The sequence below is a fragment of the Prunus avium genome, chromosome 2 (assembly GCF_965620075.1).
Source record: "Prunus avium chromosome 2, drPruAviu1.hap1.1, whole genome shotgun sequence".
In the NCBI taxonomy this organism is placed as follows: domain Eukaryota; kingdom Viridiplantae; phylum Streptophyta; class Magnoliopsida; order Rosales; family Rosaceae; genus Prunus; species Prunus avium.
In genome coordinates this window covers 32,562,217-32,586,208 of record NC_142285.1, presented here as the reverse complement: position 1 = coordinate 32,586,208, position 23,992 = coordinate 32,562,217, and the positions used below count along the sequence as shown (strand labels likewise).

The 23,992-nt window shown below is 35.9% G+C and overlaps 4 protein-coding genes and 1 long non-coding RNA gene across 5 annotated transcripts; 2 read left to right on the top strand and 3 right to left on the bottom strand.

Moving 5' to 3' along the window:
* Positions 1-1,505: 1,505 nt before the first annotated feature.
* On the top strand, positions 1,506-2,370 carry LOC148296884 (uncharacterized). Its single transcript, XM_088248659.1, has one exon. The coding sequence runs from the start codon at positions 1,579-1,581 to the stop codon at positions 2,368-2,370; it is 792 nt and encodes a 263-aa protein (XP_088104785.1). The 5' UTR covers positions 1,506-1,578.
* Positions 2,371-3,447: 1,077 nt separating this feature from the next.
* LOC110749244 (large ribosomal subunit protein eL22y) lies at positions 3,448-5,465 on the bottom strand. The gene is made up of 3 exons (XM_021949313.2): positions 5,327-5,465; positions 4,538-4,780; positions 3,448-3,808 (listed from the first exon to the last, which is right to left on the bottom strand). The coding sequence occupies exons 2-3, from the start codon at positions 4,765-4,767 to the stop codon at positions 3,664-3,666; spliced, it is 375 nt and encodes a 124-aa protein (XP_021805005.1). The 5' UTR covers positions 4,768-4,780; positions 5,327-5,465; the 3' UTR covers positions 3,448-3,663.
* Positions 5,466-6,515: 1,050 nt separating this feature from the next.
* On the bottom strand, positions 6,516-8,895 carry LOC110749234 (small ribosomal subunit protein uS15). The gene is made up of 5 exons (XM_021949301.2): positions 8,736-8,895; positions 8,538-8,610; positions 7,556-7,694; positions 7,272-7,458; positions 6,516-6,720 (listed from the first exon to the last, which is right to left on the bottom strand). Exons 1-5 carry the CDS (start codon positions 8,756-8,758, stop codon positions 6,687-6,689), a joined length of 456 nt encoding a protein of 151 aa, XP_021804993.1. The 5' UTR covers positions 8,759-8,895; the 3' UTR covers positions 6,516-6,686.
* A 6,315-nt stretch (positions 8,896-15,210) lies between these two features.
* On the bottom strand, positions 15,211-16,505 carry LOC110749362 (ankyrin repeat/KH domain protein (DUF1442)). Its single transcript, XM_021949457.2, has 2 exons — positions 16,278-16,505; positions 15,211-16,193 (listed from the first exon to the last, which is right to left on the bottom strand). Exons 1-2 carry the CDS (start codon positions 16,335-16,337, stop codon positions 15,597-15,599), a joined length of 657 nt encoding a protein of 218 aa, XP_021805149.1. The 5' UTR covers positions 16,338-16,505; the 3' UTR covers positions 15,211-15,596.
* A 5,883-nt stretch (positions 16,506-22,388) lies between these two features.
* On the top strand, positions 22,389-23,650 carry LOC110748215 (uncharacterized). The gene is made up of 3 exons (XR_002525408.2): positions 22,389-22,601; positions 23,204-23,268; positions 23,419-23,650. It is a non-coding gene; the product is annotated as an uncharacterized LOC110748215 (long non-coding RNA).
* The last annotated feature ends 342 nt before the right edge of the window (positions 23,651-23,992 follow it).

The window sequence follows — 23,992 nt, the reverse complement described above, 5'->3', positions numbered from 1 at the left end:
TCTCAATACCCAAACTCAAGCATATCAAACACCAAGCCAAGCACAAGCATTCTCATTTGCTAAACTTATGGGTTTTTAGCTCCCACACTCCAAGCTCTCATGTCAAGCTCATATAATCTCAGTTCAACATCAGTAAATCATCTTCACCCATTTTCAGGGCTGCTGGAAACGTCAACACAGAACACGCAGCCGCTGGAAGAACAACAGAGTACTCCCCTAGGACTTGCTTCTCCTTTGGGATGCTTTATACCTAGTTCTCACTAACTCAGAAAAAGGGGCAACAAATGCCTGATTCACCACTCTATGGCGGTTCAAAAATGAATAAGCCCGGACAAGCCTTCCGACGGAAAAAGACCCCAACAGACTTATGCCAGAGTTTCTTCGATCCTACATGATCGTTAGTGAAGGTGCACTATATTATCTTAATTTTGGTGTTAGATCGCTCCGTTATTGTAATGGCCCTTTTATGGCTAGTTTGTATTGGTCATTTGTGGCTAGTGCTTTTTTGGCTGAATTGTGAATACAATCACAGAATTTCTCACCCAAAAAAAAAAAACAAACTTTAAGTTAATTGTTTAGTCTCAGCTTGAAGCTATTCGACTATGGTTGTGCCATAACAATAAGCAAACTGGTTTGAAAAGAAATGGAGTTAAAACGTTATAGTAGTTCTCGCCAACAAAAAAATTCTACAAATAAACCCATTTAAACATGATATATTGTACAAAAACTCATATAAAGCCTAGTTGAGGAGAAAACCTCAAAATTAGCCACTTGTTATTTTCTAATTAGTTATTATAAAATTTTAACACACTAAGAACCAATTAGAAAATGAAAAATGTCTAGTTTTGTGTTTTTCTCTCTAAATATGCTCTATAAGAGTTTTTGTATAATATATCATGTTAGAATGGGCCTATTTGTGAAAAGCCCAAAAAACAGAATGCATATATATTTATACATTTTTTCTTTCTATTGTGAACTCTCTAGTAAGATAATATTTTCATATATATATATATGAAAATTATGAAAATGAATTTTCATAGGACATGTAATTATCAGAAATAGTAATACTTGGTTTAATAGTAACACTCAAGTGAAATAGACGAGCATTGATTTTTCATTTGGGTTGGCTCGACAAAAAAGAAACTTGCCATACAACAAAACTTCATAAGAGGAAACTAATTGTATTTTGTTTGGGGTAATACAAGAGACTTCTCCAAGAAAAAGAAAAATAATTGTAGTTATAAAGCAAATGGAAGCACACAACACAAACAGCATTTGTGTGTTTGGGTGATTTTTGACGGTGGCAACTAAAAGGATTTGTTCGGTTGGTTTAATTTATCATGTCTAATAAAAATTTAAAAGTACATTATAATTAATACATTTGTAGCCTGAGCCTTTTGTAAAATATTGGTTTTCCCGATGAGATTAGGAAACAGAAAACTATAAATACATTTGTAGCCTGAGCCTTTTGTAAACACTAGCTACTGTGATTTAGGGTTTCCAAAATTCCCTATAATCTTTTCTCTTTCAAACGATCGAGACCCTTCACTTCACTAGCTACTTTCTCTTTCAGACAAGATGAAGGCTTTGAAGGAACAGCGAGAGCCTCCTGTTGACGTTCACGTTGACGATGACGACTTTGCTGGACTCGCTTGCCCTCTCGACGACCTTGAAGCTGTCTTCATCCTTGAAAGTGAAACCACGACTTTCGATCCCTCCAACTTGTTCCACGACGTCAAACTTGATGACCACGACATGGCAATTCAAGAGAAGCCCAAGAAACCACCATCTCACGGCAAAGGCAAGAGTTTGGAGACCCTCCGCTTGGTGCTATGCCCACCACCTCCATCTTCTTGTCAACAAAACCCTACGGGGCCAGCAAAATCTGATGCTCACCATCAACGGCAAGACTGGGATGATGAAGAGAAGTTGGAGAATAGCAAGCGAAAGCTTCACCAAGGCTATCAAGAGTTCCAAAACAAGAGAAAGAGAATTCAACTTCTTGACGTCAAGAACTTGCCTTTGCCGTCTAAGCCTCAGCGAGGCCGGGTTTTGAGTGAGAACAAGCCGTTGACCAGTTCGAGGAAGTGCCCAGAGCCTTCTGATTTTTCGGAGAGCCAACAAAACCCTAAGGGGCTCACAAAATCCACTGATCATGATCTTCATCATCGGCAAGATTGGGATGATGAAGAGAAGTTGGAGACTAGTGTTCGAAAGCTTCACCAAGGCTATCAAGAGTTCCAAAACAAGCGAAAGAAAATTCAAGTTATCGACATCAAGAACTTGGCTTTGCCGTCTAAGCCGGGACGAGGTCGGGTTTTGACAAAGAACAAGTTTCTGATCAGCTCCAGGAAATGCCGAGCCTTATGATTTCTTGGAGAACACGTTTCTTATTGTCTAGTTTATTCTTTAATTGATATCAGATGTAAGTACATGGTTTTTGAACCACAAAACGATTATAAGTACATGGTTTTTTAGGAGAGGAGAGCTAGCACATTTTTTATTCAATTCATTCTGTAATTGTGATCAGTTTATGTACAATTGTAATTCAAGTTTCTCGACTCCAAACTTCTCTTGATCAGTTTTGATTATAAAGCAAACTGAAACACACAAAACACGCGAGTGGGATATTTTGGTTCAATTTGAGCGATTTTTTCCTGTTGATTTTCTCTCTGCTTTGATCATTTTCAAGTTTTTCTCACTTCTCTTCACAGCCTCTTTATCTCTCTGATTTCTTAACCATAAAATGATTATAAGTACATGGGTTTTTGTAACAGCAATGCCAACCAATATTCCTAGTGCTTTGATAGACAAGGGTCAGAGCCGAGTTGTAGATGTTCCTAGTGCTAAAAGGTACCTATTTTCCATGTTGGGTACCTATCTTCTTAACTGATAATATTTGCACTTTTTTTCCCTGCATTCAAAGATTATAATCTTTATAACTTTTCACATATAGTTAATGCATCTCTGATTCTCAAGTATAAACCTCCACAGGAGCTTTGCCGTTAGCAAAAGTAGCACTTTTCTGTTGGCCTCTGTCAAGAGAACAAGGAAAACGATTTGGTGTTGTGCAGTATGAAATGGAAACCTTTTCAAGAGATCGTCATTTTTTTTGGAAAACCTGGTCTCCATCTCTTCCTCTCTGTTTCTCTTTTGTTCCTCCTTACTTTCCTATGCATATCCATCACTATTTGTGCGTCTTATCATTATGACATATGAGCAAATCATGAAACCATACAATCAAGGTCTGATAATTGCATAGCATCCATACTGAGAGTTTTAATTGCATATGCCGTCCATACCGAAAGTAACTCGCAAGAATTTTGTGTGACAGAAATTAAGGGAAGGTGTGAAAGGACGTGTACATCTAAAGTTGAACTAAAAACTTATCAAATTATGCGGGGGTAAAACAAAAGAATCAAGGATAAGTAATAGCTGTGCCAAAAATTTGAGAAAAGTGCCTGATCCATTCGTTGAACATGATTAATTAAGACTTCCTAAAAAGTCCAGATCTTCTATATTCTGATGTACTAATAGCAAAATTCGATAATCACCAAATTAAAAGAACAAAACTTCAAAACAGCATTAATTTCAGCAAAGTACCACGCAAAAAACAGTAAATAAGTAAACAAGGTCCTTCGATGACTAAAATCATCCAGCATCTCAATCTTCCTCCTCCCCTTCATTCTCGGCAATGTTGAAGTACCTTAGTTCATAAACATTCCGATCCTTGTTGGAAGCGATCACTCTAAGCCAATCTCGCACATTGTGCTTCTTTAGATACTTCTTTGTCAAGTACTTCAGATACCTGAACCCCACGAGAACAACAAAAATACTAGTAAAACAATGCAACAATGAAACAACGTCTAGAGTTAAGGCAGAAAAACGAGCTTAACCAATGCTAGATTCACACAAAATGAATACTAAAAGAAACAATCAACTGAGGGCCCTAGGCTGGGTAATGACAAGAGCGGTAACACCCTTCCTCATACTTAAATTTCAAAAGTTTTGGAACATCAGACGAGTCACAATCACCGAACTAGTTTTACCATTTCCATATTTCAACCACAAAATAGCTCAATGTAATGCACGAGGCTATAAAAAACGTAATCTTCTTTACTTCTAGGAAGAGTGAATATAATTAAAAGAAGAGAAACAAAATATCAAATATTAATGTTCGTGAACAATGTGGATTTCAGTTAAAAACTAATGCCTTTGATGCTTCCAGGAAAATCAACTCAATGAAGCTTTAACCTTTAGATGGCTATGCAGATTGATTTCCTTTCATATCTATATAAGAGCTTGACAGTTAAAAGCAGCATTGCTATCATCACCAAGATGACAAGGTATCAGTCCAAAATACAACTGATCCTCTATATACACAGGTGCAACATTACATCAATAAAGCATTCTAAACAGAAATCAGAACTAAATAAAATTCAATGTCTGATATCAATCTCACCAACTATATAAATGAACGCATGAACTCTATAAACTAACCTCTTAGAGTTCAATCACAAAAGATCAATCAAATTACCTCTTAGAGAAGTTACTGTCAGAAGTGACAGTGATCTTGCTCTTCTCCCGGGTCACACTGACGGCGTCACCAAGTGCACCGGCCTTGCCTCCAACCTTGATCCTCTCCTGAAGAAACTTCTCCAGGGATGCAATGTCCATGATCTTGTCCTCCACTGGCTTTCCACAATCAATGGTGAAAGTCACTCCCTTCTTTTTCCCCTTGGGACCTGCTGCAGCTCCTCGACTCATTGTCGATTATCTTCTGCAACCCACACAAATCAAATCAATGCCTAAGATCAACTAGAGAAATGTCATCTACATACAAATTTGAAGAAGGTCAAAATGCGTGTATTATATACCACACAAAGCATATCAACACAAAATATGTAACAGCTAACAGATTTATACACAAATATATGAAACCCTTTTCCTACAGGGATAGGTTCCAACTGCATCTTTAGAAAATACAGCGGAACAATCAGCTATTTGCTTGTAAAACTTGATAATTACATCACTGAACACAAAATTCCATAAGCTGAAGACAGGAGCAGATAGAGATATGCATATTCCATATTTTCATTTTTGAACTCAATCTAAAACACCATCAATTAAATTTCAATACCACAATCACCTATGAGTTCACAAATCTAGAAATTTTGAATCCCAAAACAACAGCAACTGAAATTCTGAAGTAAACCCAAAAAGAAACCAAAAATCAAAAATACAATATTATCACCAAAAAAGTTCACATCCGTAGTGCGCATGGGAACCGAACAAAAAGAGAACGAGAGGAAAATATAGAACGTACCGAGAGTCGAGCGAGAAAGAGAGAGAGAGGGTTGATGAGTTCTGTTAGACAATGAAGAAGACGGCCAAGAAGAAAAGAGTTTCGCGGCGGCAGTATGCTAATATAAAGAGAAGAAATGAGTTAGGGTTTACTAACGTGCTGAGTCTTGTATCCCGTGTGCGCAGGTGTATGGTAATACAAAGTTTCAACCACTAACAAAATGACACGAGTTACTGTACAAGGCCGAAGCTGTAATAACAATTCTTCTCTACACACGAATTTTTAAAAATAAAAAAAAAATTTCCCCAAAACACAAGCGAATTTATTTTGTCTTGGGTAAATAACATGTAATGTAAATTATCTAATTTGCGGGGAGATGGAACGAACTTGAGTGTAAGGGGTGTGATTTCACCCCAAGTCAATTAGCCTAACCCACGTATACTTGTATTGAATTAAACATTACATAATTGGGTATACAATATGTCATAATTGGGTTGATTCACATAACTTAATTCAATGCCAGAAACCTGACCTAAAATAAATATATTCAAGGCCGAAACCCAAAATATCTTAAATAAGATGGCCCATAATTGAAAGGCGAAATTTAATTTTGATCCCTATAGTTTCAATTATGAATTGAACTCCATGTTTTTAGTTGATCCCTATAGTTTCAATTATGAATTGAACTCCATGTTTATTAGTTGTTGCAGTTCTAGGACAATAACTCTTTCCCTTTTTTTCTTTTTTTTCGACAAAATTGGTAGGTGAAGGCAATGTAAGAGCTAAAACTTTAACTCCGAAGGGCATGTGGAATATTCGAAATAGATTTTGAAAAACTTGGATGCTAAAATAAATTGATATAGTTTATGAGCGTCTGACCAGACGCAGACGCAGACGCATTTGTTATCTGTACTGTACATAAGATGTAATACTGATAAATTGATTGGAGGGTTATGCAATGAAATACAGATTTATATGACATAAAATTCATTAAACTGAAACAATACTTGACTGGAACAACAATGTCAAACTCAAATTCTGTGAACATTCAGTTGTGTGAAGTATCCTAATGTCAAGATCGCAATGCTATAGGTTAAGCCAAAACCAGCCTACAATGACTCCCAAGCTTCTTCCAAAACATGTTCCAGACAAAGGATCCAAATGATGCAATGATATTCAAATTATCCAATTGAAAAATTAAAGATAAATCTGCCAAAAAAAATTTGTGAACACTTGAAAATCCAAACAAAATCAACTACCAAGGAGTTCCACAATGAAGATTTTCATAAAGTTCCAAACTTGAAGCAAACAAGTAACAAACTAAAAACTAGTCCTGATTTTTCAATGTGAGCACCTAGAATTGGTGCCGATCATATCCGACCTAAGCCACAAGGGTGCTGGCGGTGGTAGACTCACTGCAAACAGAGATAAAAGGATATAAGCAGTTAAGGAACAACTAGTAGACACAAAATAAGATATAATTTGAATTGAGCAAGCAGCAGAAGCAATGCTCTTCAATGCGCAAATTTGTATAAGCAGTCATGAAAAGAAGATAATTTCATATACAGAACCCACTCCAGCCTCACTCTCACAGATGCCACCCTGTAACTAGAATGTTTATGGAAATGGGGGGAAACCAAACACTAACATTAGACATATCTCGCATCGATTTCATGTCTGAGGGGAAAGCATTCTACCAATGTACAAGTTTCTTGAGGACAGCATATAAGAAAATTAGCTTCCCACATATAATGGGTTCTTCAGATTGTGAATGTCTGGGGAAAGGCAAAATCAATTACAGTAAGCAGTAGAATCCTAAATTACAGCATCTAATTTCCATATAGGATAACACACTCTACCTAGTGTTAGAATGAACAATCCCATTAGGTGTCTTCAAGTGAGGCTAAGAAAACCCCCATTACAGTCACATGAATAAGACAAAAGTAAACGGAAAAAAAATACTTACTATTTCCATACTGGTGGAAGCTTCTTTGTCTTCTTGTAGTAACGAGCAAGGCGATGGATTCTGCTCTCAACCAAAATCAGTCTAAATTTAGAGTCCTTGTCCTTCCTATTCCTTTCCAGATGTTTTCTAATTGAGACGGCTTTCTTGATGAGGTGGTATAAATCCTCAGGTATTTCAGGGGCAAGACCTAACCCAACAAAGAAAAAAGGATAACAAAATCATTTACTCATTTGTCTTCAAATATAAACCAAAATATGGCAGTAGAAATAAATAAAAAGACGCACCATGCGCTTTCAGTATACGCAATATCTTGCTTCCGGTAACACTCTTCACCTGAGCAATCCCATGAGAATCACGTAGAATAACACCAATTTGGGAGGGTGTTAAACCCTTCTTGGCAAACTTGCAGATGTTCTCCTCAACCTTAAAGATAAAACCAACATGGTAAGCATAATACACAAAATTTGCATTGTAAGTCAATTCTCTTGGAAATATCAGTAGTTAACAGACAACCGAATATGCTCTCATTCATTCAATAAAGAGGACTGGGTTTGCAGCATTTGCCATTGCCACAAAGGTATGTGGTCATTCATTGTAGATATAAAGACATAATAAAATTGATTAAATGAACATGGAACGCAAAACAAACTTGAAGTTTTGATTATTCTAAAATGCCAAAATCACTCAACTTGAACCAAACAAAAGAAACGGTCATTATGGTTTTCAATGGTAGAATTGTAAAGATCCCAACTACAATCGCAAGGCATTAACAGACTTGTAAGTACGAAAACTCGATGCTACTTAGAACATCATGAGTATGTATGACACAACAATCAGACTCGAGCTTTCATTTGGTGCAGACAGCAAGGAGAGATGTGCCCAAATGAAATTAAAATAGACATCAAAAGGAGAGAAAAACTCAATCAAATATCAAAAGATCGTCTTTTGCTTATCTCACTATATATCTCATAAATCAATCCATTCACAGAAGATAAAAGACAGACCGAGAGAGGTGAACTAATAAGGCTCTGTTCGGTTGCTAATTGACTAAAGAAGACCCACAAAACGTAATTACCAGATAAAAAACGATCCTTTACTGTCTGATACCAAATGGGTAAGAACAGCTTCTTCTTTTTTGTTCATTTTCGCAAAAGTGCGGAATGAAATTGAGCAAAATATTCAAAACTTACTTCAATTTCTCATTTACCAAACAAATCACAACATAACCCAATTACTTATTCAAGAGTTAGAGTTCGGGTTTCTCACATCCTGAGTAGATATCTTCAGCCAGCTCGGGGGGGTCCTCTTGTATGGAAGAGCTGAAGCCGATATACCCTTACTGCAAAAAGGGCACAAAATACAACCACCAAAAAATGGGTCAAATGTCAAACAAATCAACTGAATGCGAGAAGGATTCACAGAGCTTATATACAGAGCTTGCTCAGATAACAAGAAAAAACGAACCCTCTGCTGTGCATACGCCCCATGGCGACTGGTTTGTCGTCTCTGAACCCTTTCTGGTCACTCTAGTTTTGCCTCTCTCCTGTTACCCGCCGAGAAACCCTAAAATAAGGAGAGAGGTGGCTAAGGTAATTCAGTAACTCAAATTGTCAAATTCAGAAAAAATTTAAAATAAAATATAAAACACATAAATATAAAATTACGATTTTGGTAATGTGTAGAGGGGTTTTTAGACCGAAAATAATTTTGCCGACAAAAAGTACCAAGACATTGAGAAAATAATATGAATTAATCTTCTAGAATTTGTAAGGGCCGTCGGGTAATGTTTTCAGAGAGCATTTTCAAAGAATGTTTTCATAGAATGAAAACGAGAAAATGAAAACGTATTTTCAGAGAACAAAAACGCGTCTGGTAGCTTAGTTGAAAATTGTTTTCAGAAAAAAAAAACATTGAAAACGCGTCTGGCAGTAATATGTGAAAATAACAAAAACAGTGAAGATGTATGTAACTTTAATTAAAATGCATTATGTTTTTTTTAATACAACATTATGTGATCAATATGTGAGTTTTAAAAAAAAATAAAAAAAATTAGTACGTATATTATTTAAAAAAAATATTTTTTAATCATTTAAAAGAATATTATTTAAAAAATAGAATAAAATTCTATAGTATAAAACTAGAATTATCTTTTTAAAAAAAATTGAAACCTCAACCCAACCTTCGCTTTCACTCTCTGCAAACCCACCCCAATTCTATCATTCCCCTCTCTCTCTCTCTCCCCCCCCCCCCCTCCAGATACCTCTCTCATTCTCTCTCTCTCTCCAAAATTGAAGAATCAGACCAACCCCCCTATTTTCCACTTTCTCTTCATGCTGCTGCACCCTCTCTCTGTCTCTCTCTCAGAGCAACCTCACCTTCCAATAGCTTCCCAGCTCATTTTTCTTTTCTTGGATTGAAAATTGATTCGGCAATTAGTTGTTCAACGATGGTGGTTCAATTCAATTGCGTAGAGATTTTGTTGGGTTCGATTGAGTGGCAGTGATATCAATCTAGTTCGATGGGGCGGCGGTGATTTTGATTGGGTGATGTTGGTGGTTCAAGTTCTGGGTGTGGTTCTCTGTTGGCAGCTTTTGACGGTGATTTTGGTCTGATGGGGAGAGAAGCAACGTGTTTTCAGTGTTGTTTCCTGTGAGAATAAAAACAGCTTTTTTCTGTTTTCTACAAGTAAACGTGAAGTTGTTTTTGTTTTCATAAAACGTTCTCTGTATTTTCTGTTTTTGCCTACCGAACATGTTTTCTGTTTGTTTTTGTTCTCTCAAAATGAAAATGGGCTCTCAAAACATAAACGAACGGGCCCTAAGTTTTGCCAACTTAAACAGTATGATGGAATTAGACCAACAATCGAATCTTTATGCGTAGAGATGTTCCTTTAATCCTTTATATCTTAATCATTTTTTTTACTTGTTACTTCCTCATCTCAATAAAATGATATCGCTTGCTATCAAAAAGCATGATGAGATTTAAACATATTATTAAGTTTAACCTTTCAATGGGCATGAACTTATAAATGAGAGGTGATGTGATGATGTTGGTAGTGGGAGAAGTTTTGAGGATGGTATTAGGCAGTTGGTTACGGTAGGAGTGGTTGCGACAATGATGGTTGCAGTGGTGGTGGATGTGTGATTGCAATGGCAAGCTAATGGTAATGGTGGCAATGGTGGTTGCGATGGCAGTGATGATGATTGGGCTGGTTGTGGTGACGATGATATCAATGGTGCTCGTGGCAACCATGAAAAGATGGTGGTGTACGTTAGTGGTGGTGGCACAATTTAATAAGTGACATAAAATGTTACTACTTCAACCATAATACATGTTCATTCATTCTTTCATACAACTTCATGGTCATGACCTTAACTTCATATATCCTGTACCCAAATTGCTTGTGCCCTCACTGTCTCTTTGCATAATTTTTTGACACGTCCTTGACTTAACATACCCAAACGTTGTTAACTACTATTAGATAACAAAAAAGACCAACTTTTCTTCTTCGATTTATCGAGTCATACTCTCAAATCTCACCACTCACCAATCGAACATGCTCTCAAATACTCAATATTTTTTTTTTGGGTTTCATTTGCTCTTATTTTCTCTATTGCTTTCAATTTCACAGCTTAAGTAGATTTGATTTTTTCTCCCTATTTCATATATTTTGTATATATTATGATTGGATTATTCATCCATCTCGTTGTTCATTCATCTATCAACACTTTTTCAGAAATTTGTTTTTGTTTTTAGATTTTTGAAATTAGTAGTAAGAGATGGAGGAAAAGCGAACAATTGCGAGACTAATTAGCAATCCCAACAACAATGTTTTCATAAATTCAAAGAAACCAAAGGGACATGCGTTTAGATGTAAGACCTTGGTTTTTTTTTTTTGGGTCATATACGAATTTATGAGAAACAAGATTTAATGATTGAGGCTTGTTTGTCTTTGGTGAATGGTGAGACTGAGAAAAGGAGAGAAGATGAAGAAGATAGAAGGTTTCGAGAAGGTTAACAATGTTTGAGGCAAGTCAAGAGCCACATGTCAACAAATTAGGCAAACAGACAGGAGGGTAAATGCAATTTAATTTACTCCAATATCTCAAAAATGTTAATACCAACTAATATGTCTAGATTACAAAATAATGCTTGAGAACCCTAAATAGTTACTCAACAAATGCTATTAAATAAGATTACACAAACTATGTATAACTTACTCAGCATGCAATGCAAGATGTGAGACCAAATTAGAAGATCATACCTACAATATGTGTTGGTTTATAGGCGACCAATAAAAATCTATTGCCCAAATTAGAAGATCATACTTTATATATTCTGCATATATAAAGTATGTCCTCACAGTTTGCATGCGTTTTGGGGTTATGGCTGTACTTGCCCTTAAATTCATTTATGCTAATACAAATTTTTTATGATATTAAAAAAGGTGGCATAGTGATTTTTATTTTAACACGACAATTCTAGTAAATATTGAGTGGCCAGGTATGTTGTGTAATAAACTTAAATATCAGTCATATAAATTTGTAATTTATAATTTACTAGGGTTTGTAATAACTCTTCATGCACACCAAATTTCTTGTTTTTGTTTTGCTTTTCCAGAAAATGCCAATTTCCAATACAAATTTTCACGTTTATATTTGAACTTAGTAGAAATTTACCTGACAACAATGGGCCTAACTAATTGTTGAAAATTCATTTGAAAAATGGGCCTAATTGTAAACTCTACTTATTGAAAATTCAGTCCGCGGATTCTGCGCCTGGTGTGGTTGTTGAGCTTCTTGCTGCTGATGCCAGAAGCTTGGCTCGTCCAAGGATGGTTGTTGTGTAGTCCTTTTTGTGTTGTTTGGGCTTTGGCTCCTTATTTTACCAAAAAAAAAATTTCAGTCCGCAACCCACGGATATGACGAAGATATTTTTATATCATGCCTTTCTTTTTTGGATGAGATTCAATGGTGTCCACCGCTGACAGTAGTGACTAATCCCTTTCGCCGTGGAAGCTCTCCAAAGGAAGTAAACAGCTGGCCACGAAATGCGCTCCATTCCCATGGGCGGGGATCGAACCCCCAACCACATGGTTAAGGAATGAGGTGAGCTACCACCACACCACATCTCATGGTTATATCATGCCTTTCTTTGTTCATGGTTTGCAAACTCTGCATTTGACCAAAATTTTACGTAACCCTCTAATGAAATTTCGGTAGAGTCTACTTTGTTTTAATGACATTTCCCAATTTGTATATAACATATTAAACACTTTTATTATTTACTCATACATCTTCAATTACATTTTCAAGAATTTCCTCAATTATACATAAAACAAAACTCGACAGTATGAGTAAATTTCATTGATAAGAATAAAAACATGCACATAGCTTCTAATAACTTAATAACACACCTTCCTTAAAAAAAAAATATTTTATAAAAAATTACACAGTAACACCCATAAATTTCTAAATTACACATCAGTAGCAAAAACAAAAAACCTCATACTTTCTAAATATCTAGACCAAAATTTTTAAATAGTTTTATAATTAAATTACAAGAAAAAGTAGTGCAAGAAGAAGATTGGGAGTATAGGATAAAGCTGGACTATTATTTTTATTTTTATTTTTTAAAGAAGTTTGGGGAAGTTTTACAAAAATTTGGGTCGAGCTTTAACTCTACCTAAAACAGGGTTGGGCCTGTGCCACAGTGCCAGCAATCAATTCTTCTTTTGCAATATTCGTTTACAGCTGATTGAACCACATTATTACTATGGATTTTAAAGAACCGAACAAATCTTTTCTCAACTATTTAATTCATGTTCTTTGATGTCTCAAAAAACACTTGAATCATAGAAGACAATACATCACTAATATGATTTCTCCTTTTACTAGTTTTCTTGGAATGTGGATGCATTTTGAGTTTAATCCTTCCCATTAGTATCACTGTCACCTTCTAGTTTTATATCTGCTTCTATATGTCGAATCTGAGGGAGGTTTGGTTGAGTGATGGGCGCATGTCTTCTGATTATTGTTGTAACCCAAATAATTTGAGAAAAAGTTTCAGTTGCCCTTTGAGATCTCCTCATCATTAAATCAATAAATAGATCCTCATTGTTTTCAGGCCACGGTCCATCTTTCCCCTTATCCTCAACTTCCACAATATCATCATCATCATCAGAAATGTTCCTTGACCTTTTTCACATCTAGAACAAAGCATAACATAAAAACAAACTTCCAACAAGCATAGCATAACATACTTAAAGCAGTAAAAAAAAAAAAAAAACCTTATTCATATCCCTCTAGCTCAGACAAGACAACAACATCCACTACCACAATGTCTTGTGGACGGAATGCAATTACAACAATTCAATTATTCTGGGGATATGGTTGTGCCTCTTCTAGGTAAGCTTGCTCTACAGACGGAGCCGAGGAACTAATGGAAAAGTCACCGGTTAGACAAATTGACCGTCTCCTTAACAATGTGGAGAAAAACAGTCAGTCAAGCCTTATATCAGACTGCCATCTTGGTCTGCATCTAATCTAGAGCTCCTACTTAGTTTTTGTCTTAATTTTTTCCGTGTCATGTTCTACTTGTTGGAAGATATTGATTGATTTATTATATTGACTGGTCGGTCTTGTGATTGCTCCCTAGTTAGTTTGTACATTCCTCCAAGATGGAGAAGAATAGAACAGAGACGAGTTCTTCTTAAACACTAAGAGATTGTTCAGGGCTATAGCATTCTACTCAAGCAAAACTTATAAGAAAATTCAATATGGAGAGATATTATTACTCAACCTTTCTAAGCAAAACTTCTAAGATATATTGCTCTCATAGTACCTTTATTCACAGACAAGTCTTTAGATTTACTTTGACAATAGACATTTAATCCTGATTGCTCAAGTCAATAGAAATTGATCTAATCTCATGGGCTATATATTCCTAGCCATCATATATTCTTGTACATATATACTACATAGTCTCAAGTTTTTTTAGCCACCGACTTGCTCAATTTGATTTGAGTTGCATAATTAGTTCCAATGAATGAATTGGTTTGATTTGATAATTAAGTGAGGTTTGTCCCTTTTTCTTTCAAATTACACATACGCTTTAACACAACAATGGTCAAACCCAAAAGCAGTCTAAATATCAATTACCAGCAAATTAAAGCAGATGAAAGAAACAAAATAACAAATAAAGCGAATTTTAGAAATGTGCATACCTTTGATGGATAGCTAGAGGCAGTGAGATCTAAGAGAGGGGAGGATGTGAGTGAGATAAAGAACTGAGTCAATGAGAATGAGAGAGCAGCGAAGAGGCGGAGCAAGAGGGCAGAGAGACGAAGATGAGAGAGCAGAGAGAAGAGAGTGACAAATAGAGTAGAGAGCGAGTAGTGATTGAGCAAAGAGTGATAGTTGAAACAAGAAAGATACGTGAAAAAAATAAAACTAAAAAATGAAAACTAACATAAGAAATCAATGACTGATTTTGAAATGAGTTTTCTCTCTTTAAAAAAATAAAAATTGAAATTAGTTATCAAATAAGTTTTTAATTTTCAGTTTTTTTAAAAACTGAAAATGAAAACTGAAAATTGAAATTAAAATTATTATCAAACAATCCCTTAATTTACCCCAATATCTCAATAGAACTGGACCACATAATAATTCAAAGTAACATGTTACAAAATTTTGGTTCAGAGGAAAAAAAAAACTGTTACGAAGTAAGTTCTATCAATTAACATGCTGAAAGGTGTGGATATATAGTGCACATAGGTTGCACCTCAGTCAAATCTCCACCAACTTGTAAATTGGTACAAACTGTATGACTTGAGCAACATGCGAGATGGATGAGACAAAATTAGAAGATCATACCTAGATATATTTATTTATTGCAAAATTTAGAAAGAAGGGGAGGGATTTTTCACACGTTGCTAATGTGTTATGGGGGTTCGAACTTGAGATCATTGGTTTACAAGTCAAGACCATTTTCCGCTGGATTAGACCCCGTTGACATTTTTATTATTTCAATAGCGAGTTCGAGTTTGAGAATTGGGAGGCCTGTATATGTTAATACATCTGTCATATACAGTACATATATACATATGACTTTGATATTAAAAGTAGCCTTATAAAAGTATGTACAACATATTATACTTACATATAGCGATCTCTCTTTCAAAATCTTCATTGGAATATCCCAAATCCCAATAACAGTGACTCTTGAAAATAATAGAAAGTAAATTGTGAAGCTGCTTGAAGATTATTTATTTGTCAAACACTTAACAATTCATTTATATATTGGCCGCTTTAAGTTCTTCAGAATTCACTCCCGAAACAAGTGCTCCTCCCCTGATTTTTGATCAATATGCTTGATCCAACGGCTGGGACCCTTCTTGATTGATGATCCTACACTAGCGCTTCCACCACCATACCCAAGATAAGCAATATCCAACCCTTTTCCAACAGGCAAAAACACTGACCTTACGACACGTGTCCCCCTCTCAACCACACCGTGCCATCTGAATCCAGATAAGTTTCTTTGGCATGCGTTCTTGCATGCAAAAACCGCCCCTCTAGGGCTCACCTTAGCCCTCCTCAAAACCCTAGTGAAGTCCTTACGCTTGCAATCCACCACCAGAAAATCCACACCCGCCAACACCGCCACCGTCGCCTCCTCCCCAACTACCACTTCGGGCATAACCCCGGCATTTCTCGTTGCCTTTACGTACTCCAATCTCGACCTTTCATCCGGGACTATGCAAACGTGTCGTCCGCCCGTGTGGCGTGCTGCCATGGCAAGGCCGAGACTTGTGGCTATTGGAGTGCCGTGGGACCAGGATTCCACAATCAGCTTCGCGTCCCAGCCGGCCGCCATGGCAGAGAGAAGCTCGGGAACCCCGGATTCTCTAAGTTTCTCACACTGCAAAATTAGTAAACAATAAATAAATAAATTGTAAAATAAGCTTAATAACATCATAACCAAGAGATCTGATCAATTGCTCACTGATTTCACAGTGTCTATGTAAGCTTTTGAGGCAGTTTCTGGCGACCAAATGAGCTTCATAACCTCTCTTTTCTCTGTGTGTGTGTGGATGGTTTGAGAGAGAGCAAGAGAGAGAGAGGGAGAGAGGATGATGATGATGAAGAAGAGGAACTAAATTCAAATGGAGTATATGAGCAAGGTGTTTGATATATTTATTTGGTTTTAAATATGGTTTGGGAGAAAGAGAAAGAATTGTCGCCTAGCTATATCTTTTGGTACAAACAACAAAGCTAGAGTTGACATTTGGGAACACATGCAGTTAGGAGGCTTTAACGTGTGTGATTTCAGCATTAAATAACACACAGATATATATATATATATATATCGTCATCTGGAAATTCATTGATCATCAGTTTGCAAGTTGAGGGCTCTTATCTTTTTCTCCTCTCCCTGCCTATCCTCTATGTGCCATGTACCACCAAGAGTTGAAAATTGTACGTACGGTATTATAGTTTTGACTCTTAAATTAATTAGAATTTAAGATGCCTAAACCAGAAGGAGTACAAGTTCTAAATCGGGGATAAGGTTTAAGTTAACGACGGCTAGATTGCTTTGGGCGGCATAAACATGCATTAATGTACTTTTTTATGAGGATCCAAGTTGCAACAACTGAGAATTAAGAAATTTTTTGTTAGATTTTGTCCATAAGCGCCGTTGAATATTAATTAAAGTAAGCATAATGTTACGCTTACTACATTTTTATATGAAAAAGTTTGGCTCCTTAATAGTGGCAGATCCAGGAATTTCCTTTTCAAGGATCAACGTATAAAAGCTCACAAATTTTTTAGACAAATCTAGAATACACCAAATTATTATTAACCAATCTACAAAAATTTAAGACCATATTATTATTAACCAATCTTACAAAGATTCAACGCCTAGAGTAAGCAACTTTAAATTTATGATGATACTAAGAAAATTTATAAATATTGTAGTTGTATGACAAAAATATGTGGTACCCTACGAGTCTTTAAAAGCATTAAATTCATCAATAAAAAACTATAATCTACGAGTCTTTACACGTGTCTGTAAAACTTGCACCAGTTCAGCAAAGTCTTGATTTTTTTCGATTTGATTGTTTGAGAAACTTATGCAATTCTACAACTTCAGCCTTCAAGGATGTGACTTCAGCCTTCAATGAAGCACATTCTTGGTTCCTTGCTAGCAGACGCAATCCTAAATTTGCCACCGAAGCAGCATTGTGAGCATTGAGAAATTGGGTCTCTTCCACTGCAGTTTTGTTAGACCTCCTTGCCATTTCATTATGCAAGTGCATACTTGATAGAATTTCTTTATGCATGTTTACTGCTTGCACAAAAGTAGAACCGGTATGGAAATTAGAGTGACATTTCATGTTGTGTTTCCTAGTTTAAAGGAGTAGCAAGAGATAAATTCAAATATGATGAGCTTTCAGGAATCGAAAGGAATTCCATTTTGATTTGTTTTCATATTGAAGGAAGTCCTGGTAAGAAAATTGGCAGATTTTTCTTCAGGCTTTTTTATTTTTTATTTTTTATGAGTTGTAATATTGTGTTTTCCTCTTGTTTCATATTATGGACGAAGATCTGAGATTTGAGGGATTTGTGAGTGTTAATTATAAAAATAAGGAAAAGAAAGAAAATATTATAAATATTATATATAAAAAATGGTTTTTAATCAAAAAGAGGAGAAATAGAGAGAGGAGAGAGAAGAGAGAAAGAAAAAAAAAAGGAGAGAGAAGGAAAAGCAAGAAAAAAGAGAAAGGGAGGGAGGGAGGAGAGAGGTATTGTCGGGCAACAATAGCAATTACTGCAAGTTTTTTCTTGTTTAACCTATGCCAAAACGACGTCGTTTTGGCCAGGTTTTAAAAAAATAAAAATGAAACGACATCGTTTTGACATCTAGCGAAATAAAAAAAATAAAGGCGCACGTTGTGCGCAAGCAGCGTTGGAGCATACAGACAGACAAGTTGCCCCTTTGGGGCATTTCATCGAACACCTTGCGAGGGTCAATTTTTGCTCCTCTAATGGCAGATTTCAGAGGTTGCAGGGGTAAATTGATCACCCTTGCTCCTCTATGGATCCACCCCTGCTCCTTAAGATTGAGGAGTAGTTCCTCCTTACGACCAATGTGGTTTTGACACGTGTTAATTTTTTTTTGTTGAAACTTTGTCAATATTGTTGGAATTTGACTAGTGCCAAAATCCCATTAGTTTTAAGGAGGAGCTTCTTCTCAATTTTAAAGAGCTGAGTCATGCTCTTCAAATATTATATTGCGTACCACCTTTCTAATAGAGGTGGAACCCACCAATACAATGAGGCCCATTTCCATTAAAGAGATGGTACAGAATGTGGTAAGTCTAACATTTTCCTTAAATTAATAATATATCTATTGATGTTTTCAAAGAAAAAGCTTGGTTCCGTAAGATTGAGGAGAAACTCCTCCTTACAACTAATGTGATTTTGACATGTGTTAAATTATTGTAATCAATAAAGGTGAAAACATACATATGCACAAATTTGTTTAGGTCATCGATGGAATTAGTCGTGGAAATGAATTTATTTACATATAATTCTAGCTAGTAGTATGGTAAAACGAATAAACAAGCTCAGACTGTAGTGTCGCCATTTCTACAGAATCCCATCTATATAAAATGTTTTCACCCTATTTTTTAGCATGATTGGTGAAAGGCATCTTTCTGATTGGGTGGCTAGGTAGGTAGGGCAGGGCAGTAGGGTGAGCTGAATTCAAGTATTTTTGTGGGCATATGTTTTCATGTCATGATGAGATAATGAAGGTTGTTATATTTCTAGTCAACATGATAAATCCCAATGATTCGTTGTAGCACTCTCGAAAAATATCACCTTTACTAATGTACCTTCAAGGACAACAATACCTTAACAAAATCTTCCAAACACATCATGCATATTTAGTTAATTAACTATATAAAATAGAGATATAGCTTACTTCTATGAGGATGTGATATTACTATCCCTTAATTATATAACTGGCATATATGATAACTATGTTAAATTTAAGAGAGACGGGTATGCCCCCACTATTAACAACACTGATATTGTCCCCAACTTAACCACCTACAAATCCCAGTAGGTGTGGGATTTTATTACAAAAAGTCTCGGTGTTATTAGTAGTAGAACCATTCATTATATTTTATATTTTATTTAGTCAAGTTTCCGATGTGGGACTCATATTCTTCAACACACTAGAGTACACATGACTAAGTCTCAGTTATTATTTTAGATTAATTTGGATCAAAGTGGTATATGAATAATATATATATATATATATATATATATATATATATATATATAACAAAGGCAACTTGCATAACTAATGTCCTTGGGGTGTGACAGATAATGACAATATATTGTGCTGAGTCAGTATACCCTCAACTTGCCATAGAAATATTATATATCTAATCAACAACAAGGTTGTACAAATAAACATTAATTGGTGATGCAAATGATAAGATCGCATCGTTATTACTATTTGACTTAAGCCAACTAGATATATATCTATATATGTATATTATATATGCACCATTCTAAGTGTACGGCCATCATGATTCCAGTTTTGGGGAACATACATAGACTCAACTGAAGTCAACCTTATATATTATTAGAAATTAATTAAATACTTGCACGCCTAAGAAAAACCCTATAAATGACTATAAAAAAAAACCATATAAATAATATAACGAAAATTTAAAAATACAATTTATTTTAAACATGGGCGGAGATATTTATGTCAAGGGTTGTTGAAGTAGTCAAGTAATTGAAGGTTCGTGACTTCACTGACTGCCAAAGTGCTATAAACAACTAGAATTAAGCATAAAAGTGACTTCTACAAATATTTTGTTGTCTATTTGTCCCACGAAACGTAATTTGTTTGTTAGCTCAACTCAACACATAGAATGACTTTTGAGAAGATATGAGATATTTTCCTATGTAATCAACAATCCTTCTAATGCACAATTGATCAATCTAACGTGTGTTAAATGCCAAAATATAAATCTAACATATGTTCTACAACGGAAGCCGATGAATTCTAAATCTCTCCACGAGAAAATTTGACTATCACAGATTTATAACCCATGTGCTTATCTCTCTCATCACCACACGATGAGAAACATATATATATATATATATATATATATATATGGATAACACGAATCCATTTATGTAAGTTTTTCTCCATACATAATAAAACCACAAAGCTCTTCTGTAATTTGTTGTAAACATTAATAGGTCTTTGAAAGATATTGGTTTGTTCATTATCACAGAGACAAACTAGAAATGGTAAGTAAATTGGAAAAAGAGAAGCTGTTGCCTTCACCTACCTCATATTTGAAAGCAACGGGATGACAACAACCCCAAAAGGATCAAATCCCTTTTTATCTATTTGGTTTGCATAAATATCTAAACCGCCTGACGACCCTAATCTTAAATGGCATCTAATCCCTTTTTAAGAAACTTTGTAATTCAGATTAATTGACCATGTCAATGTCAACGATCACAAAGTGTTTTTCATTCTAGCTGCTTCTAGGTGGTTAGTCAGATTGGGCTCTGGATGGATCATGGGCACAACTTACGTACCACATCTAAGCCCAACCGCTTTTCCCTTTTTTTTTTTTTTTTTCCATAATATTTCTTGAAATTCAGTTCGGGAATTATCATTGGCACTCCAAAAGAGTCATAATGCAATCCCCGTCATAATAACACAAGGGATAAATTGCAATAGAGATGTATGATGATTTTTTTGGAGCGTCAATAGAAGCTCCTCTTTATATTTGTAACAAGAAATATCCCTGGAGTAAGAGCTAAGTTGATTTTAACTCTCGTAAGAGCATTTCCAGCAACAAACCCTTGCCATGGCAAGGGGGGGGCTAGGGCTGACACTATTTACGTGAATAGTAGCTGCCCTTGCCTTTTTTAGCTATGTGTGTTTCCAGCAATCAAACCCTTGCCATGGCAACTACTATTCATTTTTTTGTTTTTTTCACAATTTTTTTTACTTAAACAATTATTTTGGATAATATTTTCGGGTAAGATTTTTGGGTTCCTACGTGTCAATACTATTCATAACAGATAAGATTGAGTAGAAGGAGAAGGAGAAGAAAATGTACGAGGATTTGGTGTTAAAAGTGAAGAGTATTTGTTGGTATTTATAGAAAATAAATTCAATATTTTTTTGGAATTTTTTTTAAAAAAATTTTGATTTTTTTTCAATTTTTTATTGCACAAAAAATCGGAGCCGTTGGATTGCTGGAAAAAATCGAATCGGAGAGCCCAGCTTGCGCCACGTGGAAGAGAGCCGTTGGGGGACTGTAGCGGGGCGCGTCAAATTTTTTTTAACGTTGGCGCGTGTAATTTTTCAATTTTTTATTGCACAAAAAATCGGAGCCGTTGGATTGCTGGAAAAAATCGAATCGGAGAGCCCAGCTTGCGCCACGTGGAAGAGAGCCGTTGGGGGACTGTAGCGGGGCGCGTCAAATTTTTTTTAACGTTGGCGCGTGTGCTACACGCGCCAACGTTAAAAAAATTTGAACACCAGGGCTGACGTCAGCTCAAAACGAGTTTTGGCCCTCAGGCCAGCCCAGTTCGCTGGGTCCCACACCTTGCCCGGGATGGGTTTTGTTGCTGGAAACGAGTTTTTGGGCTTGCCCCCCCTAGTCCTCCCCTTGCCCTTTGCTGCTGGAGTTGCTCTAATCTAGTCCTTTTAGGCCTTGTTTGGTAGGCCTCACTAGACTGGACTGGACAAAATAATACTTCAAACCCATGTTTGGTTTAAGGCTGGACTAACTTAAATGAGACTATATAGCCCAAACAGTTAAAAAAGGGCTCACTCGCCCTTCTAATATAGTGCGGCTGAAAATGGGTTCGCTAAATAGCGCTCTCGCTGAATAGAACAAGCGAGTCCGACACAACGCAAACCAGTTTCTTCTTCTTCTTGTCCTGCTTCGTGATATCTTGGTTCAGTGTGTATCGACTCTGCCACACAATTCTTCCATTGACCTTCACGACGGATTTGATTGCAGGAGTGAGAAGCACTTGAAATATTTCTCCATTCTGAGGGCGCCATCCATGTCGGTCTTGATTGCAAGAGTGAATTTCTTGTTTCTGATGATGCTTTTAGGCCACCTGAAATTACAGAGCCTATGAATGCTGTGAACAACATGGTCATCAACCAATTGAACGACTCTGTTTGTACTTGAAGTGGGCTTTGTCGGTTTTCAATCGTGGATATCAGCGACATCGCAAATTCCTGAACCCAAATGCACGAAAGGTTTGCTTGTTTCTTTGTCTTATTTTGTTGCCATTATTGCTGGTTCAGAGTCCATTGGTTTTGTTCATAAGATTCATAGGTTTCAATCTTTGAAGAATTGGGTTTGGGGCTTAATGCTTCTGGTGTTGGGCAAAAGTCCATAGCACAACATGCATTCCAACTGTTTGCTAAAATGTGGCACTCAGTTGGGTTATGCAATGGGGTGGTAATGCAATTCTTGATTTTGATCTTGGCTACCACATGGGCATTCGAGACAAAGGTAGTGGTGAGTTTCTCAAGAGTTGCTTCATTGGAGGACTAATGACATGCTTAGTCATTGGTTTGGCACCAAAACATGCCAAATTTTAGTCTTTTTTGCGGTTGTGTTGAGTAGTCTAGCTTATCTATTAGATAACGTGTCCCCTTTTTTTGTGGTTGTGTTGAGTAGTCATCGGTTCGTCACATTACATTAGTCATATATGTGATATGAATCATGCACTCTGTGCTTTTGAACATTCAAATTGAGATAGATGTTTTTTGTATGTCTGCAATTGACATTGACTTTTAAGCCTTACATGAGTTTGTTGATTTTGATTTTTTGGTCTCTTACAATCCGGATTCAGGTGTTTTTAGATGGAGTGGAAATCCAAAGAAATGTAGGCCTCACTGAAGATCAAAGCAATAAGAAGTAAAGTTTTATCTTGTTATGTTCAATATTCAATTACTTTCCATGGACGGTCATCATTGACTAGGTTTCTAATTTATATTGTTAGCTTTGCCTGATGAAATGTAATCACATACTTAAGATAGATTTTTTCATTTTTTTTCACTTTGGTAGGTGGCTTTTTGTGATTGAAGAAGACATCAAGGGCTTGCATTGCTTGCACTTGTATTTTGGCAATGATTGAAACTTTTGGATCATGACTTCTGAAGAGAACTAGCAAAATACTAGACTTATGCTAGTTACAATTAGGCCCAAGAATTAGTAGTTTGTAAGGACAAATGAGAGTAAATTTGTATTCCACTTATATTGTGAAATGAAATTTTCCTACATGGGTATTGATTTTTATTATTTATTCTTGAATGGGTGTTGAAATTTACATATATAATGGCATTCAAAAATTGCTATGAATGGGCTTGATGGCATTTTTGGAATGCTTTCTTTGTTGATTTGTTAGGACTTTGTGGAGAAATTCTAACTTTGAATCTACATGTAAATTTGGTATCTAGAAAGTATGTTCATAGTTTTAAGATATGTTCATAGTTTTAAGATCTTATTAAATTACATTTAATTATCTAAAAATTATTATATTTAAATATTTAAATAATTATTTTTTAGTCCGACACAGCACCAAACATAGGTCTTCACTATTTTTACACTCCAGCTTCTTAGTCCGATGCAGCACCAAACG